The 15,411-nt window shown below is 39.2% G+C and overlaps 2 protein-coding genes across 2 annotated transcripts; both read right to left on the bottom strand.

Moving 5' to 3' along the window:
• Positions 1 to 491: 491 nt before the first annotated feature.
• On the bottom strand, positions 492 to 3,035 carry LOC128373209 (nuclear factor interleukin-3-regulated protein-like). Its single transcript, XM_053333508.1, has 2 exons — positions 2,939 to 3,035; positions 492 to 2,338 (listed from the first exon to the last, which is right to left on the bottom strand). Exon 2 carries the CDS (start codon positions 2,241 to 2,243, stop codon positions 1,002 to 1,004), a length of 1,242 nt encoding a protein of 413 aa, XP_053189483.1. The 5' UTR covers positions 2,244 to 2,338; positions 2,939 to 3,035; the 3' UTR covers positions 492 to 1,001.
• Positions 3,036 to 11,677: 8,642 nt separating this feature from the next.
• klf1 (Kruppel-like factor 1 (erythroid)) lies at positions 11,678 to 14,594 on the bottom strand. Its single transcript, XM_053333526.1, has 3 exons — positions 14,310 to 14,594; positions 12,973 to 13,831; positions 11,678 to 12,870 (listed from the first exon to the last, which is right to left on the bottom strand). Exons 1-3 carry the CDS (start codon positions 14,379 to 14,381, stop codon positions 12,695 to 12,697), a joined length of 1,107 nt encoding a protein of 368 aa, XP_053189501.1. The 5' UTR covers positions 14,382 to 14,594; the 3' UTR covers positions 11,678 to 12,694.
• Between the last annotated feature and the right edge of the window lie 817 nt (positions 14,595 to 15,411).

Here is a 15,411-nt window from a genome sequence, read left to right as displayed (position 1 = left end):
TGACAGAGTATATCATAATGATGCCAGATAAGCTGTAAAGGACACAAATAGCATCAGTTTAGCTGAAAAACTTGTGACATATCATATTCTTGCGCAGTGCACCTCTCCTCTCCAGTGCCTCACATACCAGAGCTGTCTTGCCCTTTATACACAGGCTGCACTGAGTCTTTCATCTAATACAAAATGTAGTTCAAAAACCCTTAAAAGTGTCTTACATGTTGATCACTGTATCTCTTCACATGTGTGACCTTCATGGTCTGTATGTTTTGATCATTTCTTATTACTTTTGCTGCTGCCATATACATAAAGTTTGTTATGTTATGTTAGAACCATATAAGAATCTGCAATGCAGAGCCAGCATATGTTATGTTTTTGTGATACTAAAACTAAATGTTATAGGTTTGTAAATGCACAGTTGAGAAAATGAACAGTCTCTTATATAAGATATACATTTATTTTCAAGTACAGTTCACAATACAGAATACACAAACGTTGTATGGTATGTGGGGCTGTGTAGGCTTGTGAATGTTTTTCACTTATGTCCTTTATGTTTGCTCTGGTGTTGTATGATATGTAGTGTAGATTCAGTCCACCAGCTGTGTTGTAATAAAAAAAAAAACTTGATTTAACTTTGATTATGATTCTGTAGTGAAATACTCACCTCTACGTACCTTGCTGACATAAGATAAACCTGATACTTTACAAATGCAGTAAATGACACACAAGATCATATAAACAAGAGTACAGTCCATAAATTTTTTTTTTCAGCTAACTTGTGTGTCTTCTTTGAGACTGCATACATTTTTGCTGCTTTTTATTATAAGATAATATTCCTGTATTTGAGTTGAAAAGCTAAAAACTATATGTTGTCCAAAAGAAGACTAAAATGTGTTAAAATGTTATGTCCACATCTGAGTCGAGTAAACAAGGTGAGATGGAGGTGTTACAAATTATAACCGTATGATTTGCGTTGTATATCTGCCTATTAGTCTGCTCAGGTTTTAAGCGATCTTGGAGAGTACCTGCTGAGAGAAGAGCTTCTTGAGCTGAGCTACTTCCTGAGACAGACAGCTGATCTGAGACCAGAGACTGACATCCTGCGTCGGATGCTTGGTGTCCCTGGAGGTCTGCAGAGAGGTGGAATTATAACATCCAAAGGATGGATACCTCTGCCCAAGTTCACTGCAGGCCTCCTCCCTGGACCAGACACCCTGACTCTCCACACGACTGTCCCATCCCCCCTGCTGGTGGTTCCTCACCTGGATGTTTGGCCCCAGTGTGGCTACAGGTGGTCCACTGTGTCTGCTATCAGTGGACTGGGACACCTCACCTGCATCGCTGCTCCCACTGGGGGCTTTGAAGCGGAGCTTGTGAGGGAGGCTTCTCAGACCCTCAGGTGAATCTTGTCTGTTTACATACTGACTCTCGTTGACCTCCAACGGACAGAGGTAGGAGTCATAGCCCTGCTGCTCCTCCACCAGCTCTCTTGGAGACGGCCCACCACGATCACTCAGTGTCTCATCACAAAACACTGGGCTGCCCACGTTTGAGCTACATGAGGTACATGATGTGCCAGAGTCTTCGGACACACTGTGGCTTGAGAGAGGCCCTGCTCCCCTCGGTCCATAGATGGCACCCTCCTGTGGAGGGTGGATGTGGGGGGTGCTGGAGCTGTGCTGTGCGTTGAGGTATGATGGTCCATCAGTGTGATGCTGGTAGTATTGTGTTGTGCTAGGTGTTGGATGCGAACAAAAGGGTGCAGACAGCGGCAGAATTGACATGTCAGACGGGTCTTTGACCAGACCAAAGCGAAACTTGAGGGCCAGCAGCTCGGCTCCCAGGCGAGCATTCTCCTCCAGCAGGCCCAGGATGCGCCTCTCCAGCACCATGTCATTGGCTCGACGTTTCTCTCGGGACCTTTTGGCTGCCTCGTTGTTTTTTTTCCGCTTGTCCCAATAGCCTTCATCTTTCTTCTCGTTTGGGATGAACTCCCGTTTGCGGCGCATATTGTTGCCGTTGTCATCATCACAACTGCTGCCAACCTTATTTTCACCAATGGCAAGGTTCTCTTTGCGTTTGAGGGCAAAGGTGTGACCAAGGAGGGTTCGGGCCAGCTGGCCTGTGGAGGACAGGATGGAAACAGCCTCACCAGTGAAAGACCCGGCCCCACCCAGAGGCCTGAACTCCAGTCCCTCCGCAGCCATCAGGTCCTGGATGACACCTCCCACAGTCTGACCCGTCATGTTCAAACAGTCCTGATGTGACAGCTTGAGAGGCTGCAGAGATCTGAGAGGAGTTCACTGACTGTCGGTGGCTCAGGGTGATGTAATGACTCCACCTAGTGGCAAAAAAACATAAGTACACATGATGAGGAAAAGATTTGTTTACGGGGTTGCAACAGATTACTGCCATAATGTACTAAGCAGCAGGAAACACTCAAAAACATAGTAAGCTCCCATATTCAATCAATACTTAATGAAATAATACACTTGGATAAACATTACAGTAATTAAACTTACACTAGGCTAACTATTTGATTTGATTGACCAGTTAATTCTTGATTCATATTTATTCATACATATTGGGCATATACAGTAATCAATCAATCAATTACTATATAGGCTACGCAGTTAATGAGATTCTGATAGAATAAATGTAAATGTTGACTGTCCATTTCAGTATCGATTAGATTGATTAAGAGGCAAATAATCTAGCTATTGATAACAAAGACAGCTTTTACACCACAAATCTTTTATTAAAAAGTAAAATCCTAAATAGACCAATACGCCCGAAATGCTGTATTTTAGTGTTTACATAAACAAATCTCCCTAAATTCGTATAGAAAACGGAATGACACATTTTACATTTTGTGAACTTTAACAACTACCTGCATGATATTTCAGGATAAAATATCAGCTGTAAAGCAGATGTTACTCACAGAATAGTCTGTCGGTGAAACCTTGGATGAAATCTCAGTCAGAGACAGAGAGCAGGCATGTGGTGCTTCACAGGTCGTCTAGATGTTTCTGCTTCTAACCTACGCATCTGTGGTATCTCGCCCCCCCCCCCTCTCATCGGTTCAGCTGGGGCCGGATCCTCACCCCGCCTGACCCACCCCTTCCTCCTCCTCCTCCTCCTCCTCCCAACGGGAAGCCAGCTGAGGCAAACCAGCGGAGACACGCAGAACAAACAGCAACAAAACAAGCTGCTTTCAAAAATAAGTCCAAACAGGTTGTTTAAATGATATTGAATAACATCGATGCAGTTGGCAGTTCTCTTGGGCGAAGGAAGACATAGTCTAAAGTGAACTGTAAGCATGTACTTAAACTCAACAATTGACAATTATAAACGACTGAGAAAAAACCCATTACAGCATAAAGCAGATAAAAGCCTATTTGCCACAGTCTTGGCATATTTTCTGTCAGTCTTGTATAATTAACCACATAAAACTAAAGACTGAAATTGGCTCAATTTCTCCTCACACATACCCTACTGAAGTTAAGACCACTTTTCATTGTAAGTTGAATATTGTAAACAGATTACTGTATTATGGTATTATGTCATAATGTTTTCAGCTCTGGCTTTTGCTGCACTATTGTCACAAGTAAAGCTCTTGTGCAATTGTGGCAAAACTAACTGACTGAACTGACTCAAAATACTATGATATTTGTCAGTTGAAGCCACAGTTATTTTTATACTGGGGACAATGTGATTACGTGATAAGTGCCTTGAACTCTCAGGTCCACCCTCTTATGAGCCTATACATCTTTCAACAAGGATTTTAATTATTTGCACCTGGAAGTCTTGGTTTTGTCAAGTTAAATCTTCACTCATACAGTACAATGGATCAGTATTTCCTGTAGTGTGTCTTTGTGTTTTTCTGTGTCTTTTTATTAAACACACACAAACAGGCCATAGATTGATCATAAAGCTAAATTACACTACATGTTTGATTCAGTTTAACAATTTCACTCATTAAAAATATAAACGAAACAAAGACCCCTAAGACATTTCATTGCAGTGGTGGGTGGAAGAAGTGCTCAGATTCTTAAGTAAAAATACTACATTACAAGTTATTTGTGTATTTAAAATCCCAATTAAGTAAAAGTACATGAGTGTGATCAGCTAAATTTACTAAAGCATTAGAAGTAAAAGTACATAATTACCTTTAATAAAGTATATTCTTAGTACTGATGCATTCATGTGTAAGCAGCATTTTACCGATGTAGCTGTTTGAGGTGGAGGTAGTTTAAACTACTTTACAGTTTACTTCACTAATGAAGTAAGAAGTACAATATTTGCCTCTGAAATGTAGTGGAGTGGAAGTAATAAATAGCATACAATGTACATACACAAGTAAAGTGCAAATACCTTCAAGTTAAAACGTATAGTACAGTACTTGAGTAAATATACTTGGGTTTTTTCCACTCCTGTTTCATGATGACTTCTAACCTACATTTAGTTGTAGTTTCCAGAAGGAGATTTTCCATAGTGTCAAGACAATTGTTCATCTGTGTAATAGCTTTTCCACTCGCAGGTTTCTATGCAATCCTTCCACTATGCATCATAAAACTTGTACTTTTACATGCATATCACAGTTAGGTGAGGTTATCCAGTTCAAGCCAGTGTGGACAACAGTCATGGTTGACTTGTCCTCAGTTGCTCTTTGCAGGTGAATACCTGTAAAAGAGTTCAAAGTTGCATGGCAAAAAGTTTGTGTACATGCTCTCTGTCACACATACCTGCACGAGAAAAACACATATATTATTATTCTTACTGCTTCCATAGTATTAGATATTAAAATTGCCAGTATATTTTCTCCCTTTTCAGAGACTGTTGGTTTTATTGTGTAGGAAGCAAAGATGCTGATCTAATCACTTTGTTACTGCACCTGTGAATTCATCTATAAATTACACAACCATGTATTGTAAATGAAGAATATAAAAGCAGCCCCACAGTGGGATATAGAAAGAACAAGTCTTTTGAATGCCAGTTGACAGTGTGAATGGAAAAGAGGGCTGTTATGTAATACACGCACACACACATACACACACATACATACACGGAGCATGTGAGGACTGTGGAGCTGGAAGTTCGGTTGAGGTTGCACAGAAAAAAAGAACATTGTTCCAAGAGCGATCTGCTGGACAGTGATACTTCCTCCACGCACATGAAAATGTCACACACTGGATCTCTCTGTCTCATTGTCTCACTGGTTCCTCAAAACACAGCAGATGCCAATTAAACTTCTCATTCTTTCATTTATATAATCTCTGTGGATTAATAACTACCAACAATGCTACTATTGACCTGATACTTGTAACCTTGGACAAATCAGTTTCAAAATGCCATGACTCTGAGAGGAGGCTGTGGTGATATTCTGTGAAAAGATAACTGTAACGATGAACTGAGTGTCACAAGCTGCCAACAAACTAGATTAAATGAAACATTTTGATTTCACTTCCTGCCTCCACTAGTCAAGGTTTTTCTTTGGAAAGTATTTTCCCAGAAATGCCAGCAGCTTCCAGGAGCACAGGGGTTACACTGTGGCAAAAGGATCTGATTCAGTGGGTCATTACAAAGTATTAGTCTTAAAAATATAATTTTCTTAAAACAAACAAAGAAAAAATATCACCTCGAGGCTGAGATTGTTTCACCTGTTTCCAGTTCAAATCAACTTGTTTGCAGATTTTTACACATTGAGGTGTCATCTTCTGGGTACTAGTGAAACAAACAGGCTTATTCTGCTTTGAGAAATTAGTTTTTCCTGGAATGATTTCTCAACAAGTTCTGCCAAGATTGCCAAGATAGTAAAACAGTTCCAGTTCTTGGTACATTTTGTATGCACTTGCAAACTATTAGATGAATAGACAACTGGCACAAACCATACCTAATAAGTCTGCCTAAAAAGAATACAGTGTACTATCTCACCAGAGCATGTCTTTCTGTGTGTTTCTGCTATGTGTGTGTGCGTGTGTATGTGTGTGTGTGTGTGTGTGTGTGTGTGTGTGTGCGTGTGTACATGCACTAAACAGACTCATCTTTGAACATAAGCTCTGACTCGCTCTCTCTGGCTCAAGTCAAAGCTCCATGTGTTGACCTTAAGGTTGATGCTGTGACAAATAACAATGACTGCATTACTGGACATGCTTCATTAATAATGTGTCCACTCTGTACTGTGGCTTATGTAACTGAAATATTGTGCAAAATATGAAAGCAGCAGTTAGTGTCTTTGTGTGTGTGGGTGGCCATATATGAGCAGGAACCTTGAAACCTTGAAGCTGGAAGGCAACTGACTTCCAGGCCCACAGTGTAGATAATAATATATAATCATATTGTCATATAGTCTGTTTTCATGTCACTGTGTAACATTTTTCTATTTGTTTTATGTTCCTGTGTAATACGTGTTATATTATTATTGATTATGCATAAAAAATATAGAAAACATTATTCCCTTCAAACTTTGCTCTCAAACCTTGTCATCAGTGACAGTGATATTTTGAAATGTACCTATTTCCTCTTGAAAAATGGAGGTATTTGCACATTTTCATTCACATGAAGTTAGAAAAAACAACATATGAATCACCTGATATGATGATGGGAGATTATATTTAGGGATTGATTTGTGAAAGTGATTTACAGGGTTAGGGTTACATAATCATAAATCTCGAAAAATTGCTCACTTGTAATCTTTTGTGTTCAATTTTGTATAACAGAGTATAAATATGTGTTTATTCTAATTCAGTTTTTTTTTTCTTTATGTGAATGAAAATGTGCAAATTCACCCATTTTCCCATTAGAAATAGGTACATTTCGAAATATCATTGTCCAGTTTGCTTCAGATTATGTAATGAGAAGGTAATAAAACAACTAAACAGTACAGACTTTTAAAAAGAAACATAAAACAATATAGTTGTAGTGGGGAATTGCTAACAGCCTTTGTGTATTGGTAAATCTTTATGAACTCTTCAAGCTTTCCCTTCAAGTTGTACATTAGCTTTTCATTTGGTCAACAATTCATTAGTCCATCTAGCAGATGTAGGTGGGTGTTCATCTTTCCATTGCATGGCTTTGCATTTATTGGCTGTGATAAGGACAATTCTAACACATTTAATTTGATTTTTTATGGACTTTTAACATGGATGTGTTGCCCAGTTTTTAGTTGTGTGGGGATGTTTGTTCCTGTGATGGCATTAAGTACACTGAGTCTACAGGTCCACTATGCATATAGACATGGGCAGGTCCAGTATACCATTTCACATGTTAAACAATAACCAGCTGTGAGAACACCAGTAGCACTTTTGCTTGTACAAGGTAATAATAATTTCAGCACAGATTGCAGTGTAGTTTGTATTTATCTTTATTGCTCTAGATGTGAATATTGAACCTGGAGGTTATAAGCCTCATAAAGATAACACCAAAGAGTAGCATACTGTATGTTATCATACAGTAAGAACTGAAATGACAGCATCAAGTTGAAATATAGGAGGTGTTTTACATTTTGACATCTTGACAACCCTTTTTAAAAAATCTCCAACTTGTGAGCCCCCCAATTTTATGGAAGCACAATTATGTCAGCGAGGGTCCCCACAAGTATAGAAGTACAAATCCGTTTGTGTGTGTGTGTGCTTTCATGTGTACATGAAGCTTCATTAGATCCTCGAACACAGAGGCAGAAAAAAACTGACTGCCTGTGCACAGAGTGGACACTGGCCTTGTTTGACTTTGTGTGTGTGTGTGTGTGTGTGTGTGTGTGTGTGTGTGTGTACGCTTAAGTTCAAATCAGGAGACTCAACTCACCCCCTCTCCCTCTTTCTGTCATCCCCCTCCCTCCCTCCCTCCCTCTTTTTCTCTCTCTTTACATCCCTTGATCCACTTGGACTCACAGTTCCTCTCAACAGCTTCAGTGCAGCTTTCACCACTCTAATGCTCATCCTGCTTTTGGACATCATGCCAAGATTCTCAATATGTGATGTTGTGCAATAGCACAGACAATATGGTCAATAATTCAACACATTCATACGAACTTACAGTCACTTTCATTAAGTTAGTTAAATCAAGAGTAAGAATAGACCTTAACTTGTGCTGGACAAGTTCACACTCATTTAGAAATCCTTACCTCTCCTACGACATGGAAGATTGCCAGTTTGGCTCTGTTTGTGAATTTGCAGCCCCTGAAAAAGACAAGTGGGACAAACCCTAAGCTCCTTAAAAGAGAGGGGGAAAAATACAGGGTTTAATAATGCAGAGAAAATTCATTTATAGATGCTTGAGGAGAGACAGAGCTGCTAAAATATTAAAGCTACAACAAATTGTACAGTCGGTGGGGTCTAAGTGTGTATTTCTCTGTGAATGTGTGTGTGTGTGTGTGTGTGTGTGTGTGTGTGTGTGTGTGTGTAAGAGTTGGGTTTGGTGAACTGAGATGGCTCCGTTGAGTTAAAGATGTCCCTGCTTCTTCTCAGAAACGCTGCTGTTCACACAGTGTGACCATTCACAGGATTTGCAGGATGTTTGAAGGAAGTTCAAACACATTTGTTTGCATAGCATTGACTACAATGACTAAACTCCACGACAGCTGTGTTATTGTTTAACTATCAGCTGATATGTTATATATCCAGGGAAAAAATATGTTTTGTAAGCAGTTGAAAGCAGACTGAATTAGATATATTTTAATGGATTCTGACCACACGATGTTGAAAGGAAAGCAAACAAAGCCTCTTTATTATACCACAACTGCTACACTAGGAAATTAAATAACTTTGTAACAGCTTAATACATAGCACACACATTACAATTACAAGTTTTTAAAAGATCACTTCCATTATTGTGTCCATAAATTCTTGAAAGTAGCTGTTGTTGAATGCCTTTACCCTTAATGGACTGATTCAGATTTAAATTGACTGATATTATCAAATGTGTTAACTCAAGATGGGATCACTGTCTCTTTCTCCCTTTCTGTCTGTCTACTTTCATTTGATTAAATGAGTGTCCTGAAACGTCCTCTGGAAGGGAAAAAAACCTCAAACATAGACACTGATTAATTTGTATTACTTCACAGAGGAAAACAAGGAAGAGAGAGAGAATTTAATTACTCTTCTGTCCTCACCAAACCTCTCTCCTGCTGCTCCACATTCAAGTTGTTTCTCCCATGACTCCATATTGATGAAAGTCTGTCATGGAGGGTTTGTGTGTGTGGTTCTCAGCACTAGGCCTGTGGGTCCCAATGCGAGAGAAAACATAATGCTTTGGTTTCTAGTTCTTGGCCTTGTAATTCTTCTTCTTTCAGTTCTGTGTCTCAGTGGGCATGAACAGAACATGTCACTTAAACTATGAAGAAATAAGCCAAATGAGGCAAATGCAATGAAACATTGCAATTGTTTGTACCACATGGATTTTAAGCCTTGACCTGGTCACAAGGTCATATATTATAATTATAATAATGACATTTTTTAATATTTTACCCATTTACGTTGCTCTCTCTTGTTGTTAGATATATAGATAGAGAGTAATGCATCAGTGCTTGTTTTGCAGACTGTTAACACTTGACTCATGTCCTTAATGCCTATCATCTCCATTAAACCATGTCTACATGTAATACATGATGTAAACAGAGGAGCAGGAACTAGATAGTGAAAGTAGAGAAGGTTTGTTTAAGAGTTTGTTTGTTCTTTTATGAGGCACTACAGGTCAATAATCCGTCTCTGTCCTCACATCACCTCTAAATCCTGAATGACTCAGCCTCACTCTCATGACCATCACTAACCTGTTAGTGAAGTGTTGCAGATTAATCTGCTGAACATCTTTATGTGAGGAGAGTTTCAAGGGACAACAGATGGCTTCAGTCTGTGGAGTGTATCTGTAGCTCGGTCATAATCAGGATTACTTCATGTGCGTATATTTGGCGGTAAACTGGGCACTAATGTGTTACCATGACACCCTGGATGAGCAGGTTTCATAATGGGCAAAACCAAGCGTAATCAAGGTAGTGCAGCTTGTTTACAACTCTTCACTCAGTGACATCATTACTACCTGCTGGGCTGTAGACAACGGTGCTGTGCTAAATAAACCATAATTGCTACAGCTCTGATTACAATGTACGCTTATAAATCACAGTGTTTGTTTTTATCTTCTCTACCCTTTGGGACTGAATGAAGCCCACTGAAGCATTAATCTGTTAAAACCTGTCACCCCCTTCAAAATCCACTATTTCAGAACTTATTTAAGTCAATCTGCAAATAACAAAGTGTCCTCTATCTTGTTCACCTAGAGGGATCGGTAATGATATCATTAAATTATGAAAAGCTGAAATGCTGCACGATGTAATTCACCTTTTTAGATTAAAATGAGTCACTTTCAGAGGCTTTCCTGAGTGCACCATCATTTTAAGTACTGTAGACTCTTTTTGTGGGTGGGTATTATATTCTGTGAGCTGTCTATAATGACCCTGTAAATGGAAATCTAGCCATGGATCATGCTAGATGTAAATAAAACCATAAACCATATAGACACCAGTGAACAAATGTTCACTGTAGGGTAAATGCATTTCTCTCTGTGTGTGTATGTGTTGCAAATGTTGGGAAGTGAGTGTTTAACTTTTGTTTGCTTGTCTGTGTGTTTGTCTTTCCTAAGGGAATACATGCCTGTGCATGTGTATGAATAAGAGAGAGAGGGGGGTGGAGGTAGAGGGAGCTGCATAATGTGATGAATATCTCTGTCATATGTCATAATCGGGATGAATAAGTGAGTGCTGAGTTACATAAGTAGATTCTCATCCCAACCTCACCGTCACCCAGATTAGAAACATTGCAGACACAACTGACAACTGCTTGCTGATATCAGCCTGCAGGCAACACTGACCCCTACAGGACAAACTACATTTGGTGTTATCTCACTTTTAGAAACCGAGTTTTCATACCATGAAATGAGGCATTTTGACTTGTGAGATTGACTCACAAACGTATTAATCATGTTCCAGATGTATTCAGTGATTGGACTCAAACCGGGAATATAAACTTATTTGATCCTGCCGGCCCTCAAAGCTCATTACACTGCATCTTAAGGAACATATGCAAATAGATACAAGAAAATCAAATGAAGAAAACATCTTCACCAACTTGACAACACATGCTGCATTTAGAAAAAATGCTACAAATTGAGGAAATACAACCAAATACAGAAATACTGCAAGTTGCACACAATAACCCTAACCCAAACAAAACCACAACTTAATCCAGTTGAGGCTACCCCTGTTTTAGGAGTTTCCTGGCATGTATCTCTTTCTAAAAAAGCCAGAAATGTGTAAAAAATAAATAAATAAAAATCTAGTTACATTTCGTTATTCAATACTTTTTAATGTCCCCTGGACAACCATCTGTTGTTCTGTAATTCATTTACATTGTGTATTTCTTATTTTTTGGTTGTGTTTTTTGTATTTTTTGTGCTTGGTTGCATTTATTTTTTAAATTTTCATTTTTAATAAAGCTGTCGAATTGGTGAGGATGTTTTCTTCATTTTCTTTTCTTTTGTCAATGAAGTAACAGTGCATTGAGCTTTCAGGGCCACCATAGTTTTAACAATCAGGAAGGCACTTAAAATATCTTGTTAGGTTCTATGTTACAAAATATGTCAATAATCATATTACACTGAGACACAGTTTTACAGCATTAGAGGTCTTTATTGGAATATGACAAAGAAAACATAACTAAATCACTTTAAAACACTGTTGTCAGAATATAAAAAATCATTGTTAATTATATAGTATCTTCTGTTGACATAAAAGATCATCTTAATAAATATGTTGCTCACTTTGCAATGATGACAAACAACTGAGAAAAATGTAGCTTATTTACAACTATGAGACAAAAAGCATACATATTTTTCTTAAATTAAAATTCCCCACACAGACACAAAAAAGTTGACAAAAATTCACTGTATAAGCACATACTTAAAGCTACAATCATTAAGAGAAAGAGAGAGAGAGAGACAAAGATACCATCTCAGCGGTAATAAAACTAAGCTGTCATGACTTTGTCAAATGAGCCCTGAGTTACTACAGGATATATTATTATAACCTGTTACACACATCTGTCAGTAGGTCTTTTGTTAGTGTTAAAGTTTATTGTACTCTACTGAAGGTCCTCAGCGGGAAAATGTGTGTATGTCTTTATGTGTGTTAGGGTTAGAGAAAGAGAGAGAGACTAACTCAGTTCAACATATAGTCAAGTCCCAGCACTTGACTGAAAATAACCAAGGTTGTGTCTTCATGATGTTTAATCAATTAGGGTTCTTGCAATCCAACCTCAACCTAATTAAAAGTTTGTCACATTAAATATAATTGGTTAATAAGTCAATATTTGATGGTCAGTCAATAACTGTGGATATCCGTCATTTCTTTTAGTTGTTTAGTCATTTGTCTTTCGAACTTAACAGACAAGCAAATGAGGAAAATACATAAATTGAAATTGAGTTTTAACAGTGCACAATGACTGGCCTGTATAGTTAACCAACTAGATAATCAAGTACACATTAAAGGTTAACACTGCGAGGATGTTATGTTGATGTTGGAGGTCACTGAGTCTCAAACTCATGCATAACTGGGTGAGAATTAGAGTTTTAAAAAATGCTTTGAAGAGTGCTTTAATGCTAGTTTAATGGCACTGGTATTTTTGTGTGCGTGTATGTGTGTGCGTGACCATCAGGTGTGTCTCTTCATGTGCAGAGCCAGGTGGTCGGAGCGGGAGAAGGCCCTCTGACACAGCACACACTCATAGGGTTTTTGCCCTGTGTGCTTACGGTAGTGGCGCGTGAGCTCATCTGAGCGGGCAAATTTCCAGTTGCAGCCCTCCCATGAACAGTGGTAAGGCTTCTCCCCTGATGAGTAAACAATAATGCAAATGTGATAAACAAACACATGAATAAAACAAAATGTGACAGACATCTTTGTAGTTTCTATGGCAGAGTCGTGGGGTTTACCTGTGTGGGTGCGAAGGTGAGCCTTGAGGTGTGAGCTCTTAGTGTAGGTCTTGCTGCAGCCTGGGTATTCACAGCTGTGGATGGCAGGCCTCTTCTTGCCTGCGGCCCTTCGACCACGCTTCCCCTCCACCCCACCAGGAGGCAGCTGGGGTCTGACCAGCATGGGCTGCTGATGAAGGGGCAAGTGACCAGCAGCCTGGTTGTGGGTGTAGTCGCAGAAAAGGTTGGCGTTGTGGTTAAAGTGGGGCATGTAGCTGTAGTGTCGAGGGTCAGAGGTCACAGCTTGAGGTGGGATGAACCTGCTGTCAGGGAAGGTCAGCAGGGAAGGCTGTTGTTGGGGGTAGTAAGCGCTGAATTCCCATGTTGCGACTTTACTGATATTTCCTCTGTTGTGCCTTTCCACACTGCTCCCCAGAGGGAAGCCAAACTGATCTACATTATGCAGACCGGGAATTGAAGTCCGACCTGTTTGGTCGTCATTATAACCATGGTGGTACAACTCTGGCTGGACAGACACTGTTGTTCCAGTGGGGGACAGAAGCTCAGCCATGAGGCTACCACTCTCCACCTGCAGACGCTCCTGTCCGTGTTGGTCCTTGAACATGCCTGCCCCTTGATACGCTCTGTTTGGGTCGAGCTGTGGGAGCCGTTGACTGTTGTTGTCCAGAGAAGGGTTGACTTCAGGTGATGTGCTGCTCCAGTCAGCCAGCAGGAACTCAATGTCCCAGGAAGCCTGGCTGTCATCGTCCAGGAGCTCCTCTGTCATTTGTTGAGAGACCTGCAGCTGCTCAGAGCTGCTTGAGGACAGTCTGTTGTCCAGAGAGTCCAGAGGAAGAGAGACACCCTCAGACATCCACACCTATGATATTGGAGAGCATTGAGAGGTGATGAATAACAACAAAAACACAAAATTCATGCTCATTGCAAGTCAACATGGTTGGATTAACCCGCATAAGGCCTCCATAAAATGTGCTTAAAGTGCAAATACACAAAACCTGTATAATATAAGGTCTTAAAACACACATATATGTGTGTACTCTTAAACAAATTTTCTATGTAACTCACAATAGTCAGCTGACTCACAGTTAACTGGAGCTTTGGGGCCCCAGGAGTTCTGGGGTAGCTAGTTCAACATTATAGACAAATGTCAAATGTTAAGTAAAATATATTTTATATCATTTGTAATAATGAAAATACAAATACAATACACACAATAAACAAAAAAACACATATGGAATAACATTGATTGCTTTGGTTCCAGTTTACACAAAGATTCAATTAGACCTACTTTTGTCATTGCATATGAATCTAACAAATAAAGTCAAAACAGTACTTACTTTCATGTCACTGGTGTTAGCGAGGTTAGAGAAGGAGCTGATGGAAGGGAGCACAGCCTGGGTAACAGCCATTAAGCACTTTGATATGAAGCCGACTGACAGTGGTAGTGACGTTTCTCTTTTGGCTTTTTCTGTCTTTTTTTATTATTTTATTACATGACCATCTTACCCTCAGCTAAAAGTAAATCACAAGCTCACCAAGTCACTCATCCCAGTTACAGTCCGCTCAGTGTTAAAAGGTTGCAGAAATAGTTTCTTTAAGCTCCATTCCTCCCCTGCTATCTCTCTCCCTCCTCTCTCTTGTCTATCTCTGTCAGCTGCGAGTCTAAGTTCAAATCTCTCTTTTTCATGTAGGTTTTGACCGTTAGGAGGTGGAGCATATAGTTTGTGTTACTTAGATGGCTCCTTTTCTTTATTCCTTAGGATTGTTCATTTATAATCACTAAGAAACTTTATTATCTCACCTCAACTCACTGTCTTCCTGGTCTGTGGAATTCTGGGCAAAAAATCAATCTGTTAATCATTAATATTAATGCAATATTAATACTATGATCAAATCACAAATAACACAGTCAGTGCAGAAGTCGTTTAATTCATCAATTTAGCTGTTATCTTAATATGTGAAACATCTTTTAAGGAAAATAAGCTTCATTATTTGCTGATACACGTGTTGGGAAGAATACAATTTAATAAGAGAATTGTTACTTCACATGTCCTAGATTAAGTAACCATTCTATATTCAGGTATAGTTGAATTACAGCAAATAACATCTATGTACAAGAAATGAGTCACCAAGGAAATCACACAATGATGAAGATGAAATCAATAATTGTAATTTATGTGAAATAAAGTGCAGTCCAAGAGTGATTTCTGAAATGTTAACACTTATAGTTAAGACAGTTGTATTCTAGAAATTTCAGTGTGCAAACAAACACACACTGACCATCCTGTCTGGGTTGGTGAAAATGGAAGATGTGAAAGGAAGTGCATGTTGTACTTGATCACTAAACAACCAAAGAAAGGCAAACTCAAACAAAATGAGGAAGGAATGTTAAATTCTATTATAGGTAAACTTTAATATGGTGTTGTTGTAACTTTTTAC

This window comes from Scomber japonicus, chromosome 2 (genome assembly GCF_027409825.1).
Source record: "Scomber japonicus isolate fScoJap1 chromosome 2, fScoJap1.pri, whole genome shotgun sequence".
Classification (NCBI taxonomy): domain Eukaryota; kingdom Metazoa; phylum Chordata; class Actinopteri; order Scombriformes; family Scombridae; genus Scomber; species Scomber japonicus.
This window is presented reverse-complemented; position numbering and strand designations above follow the sequence as displayed.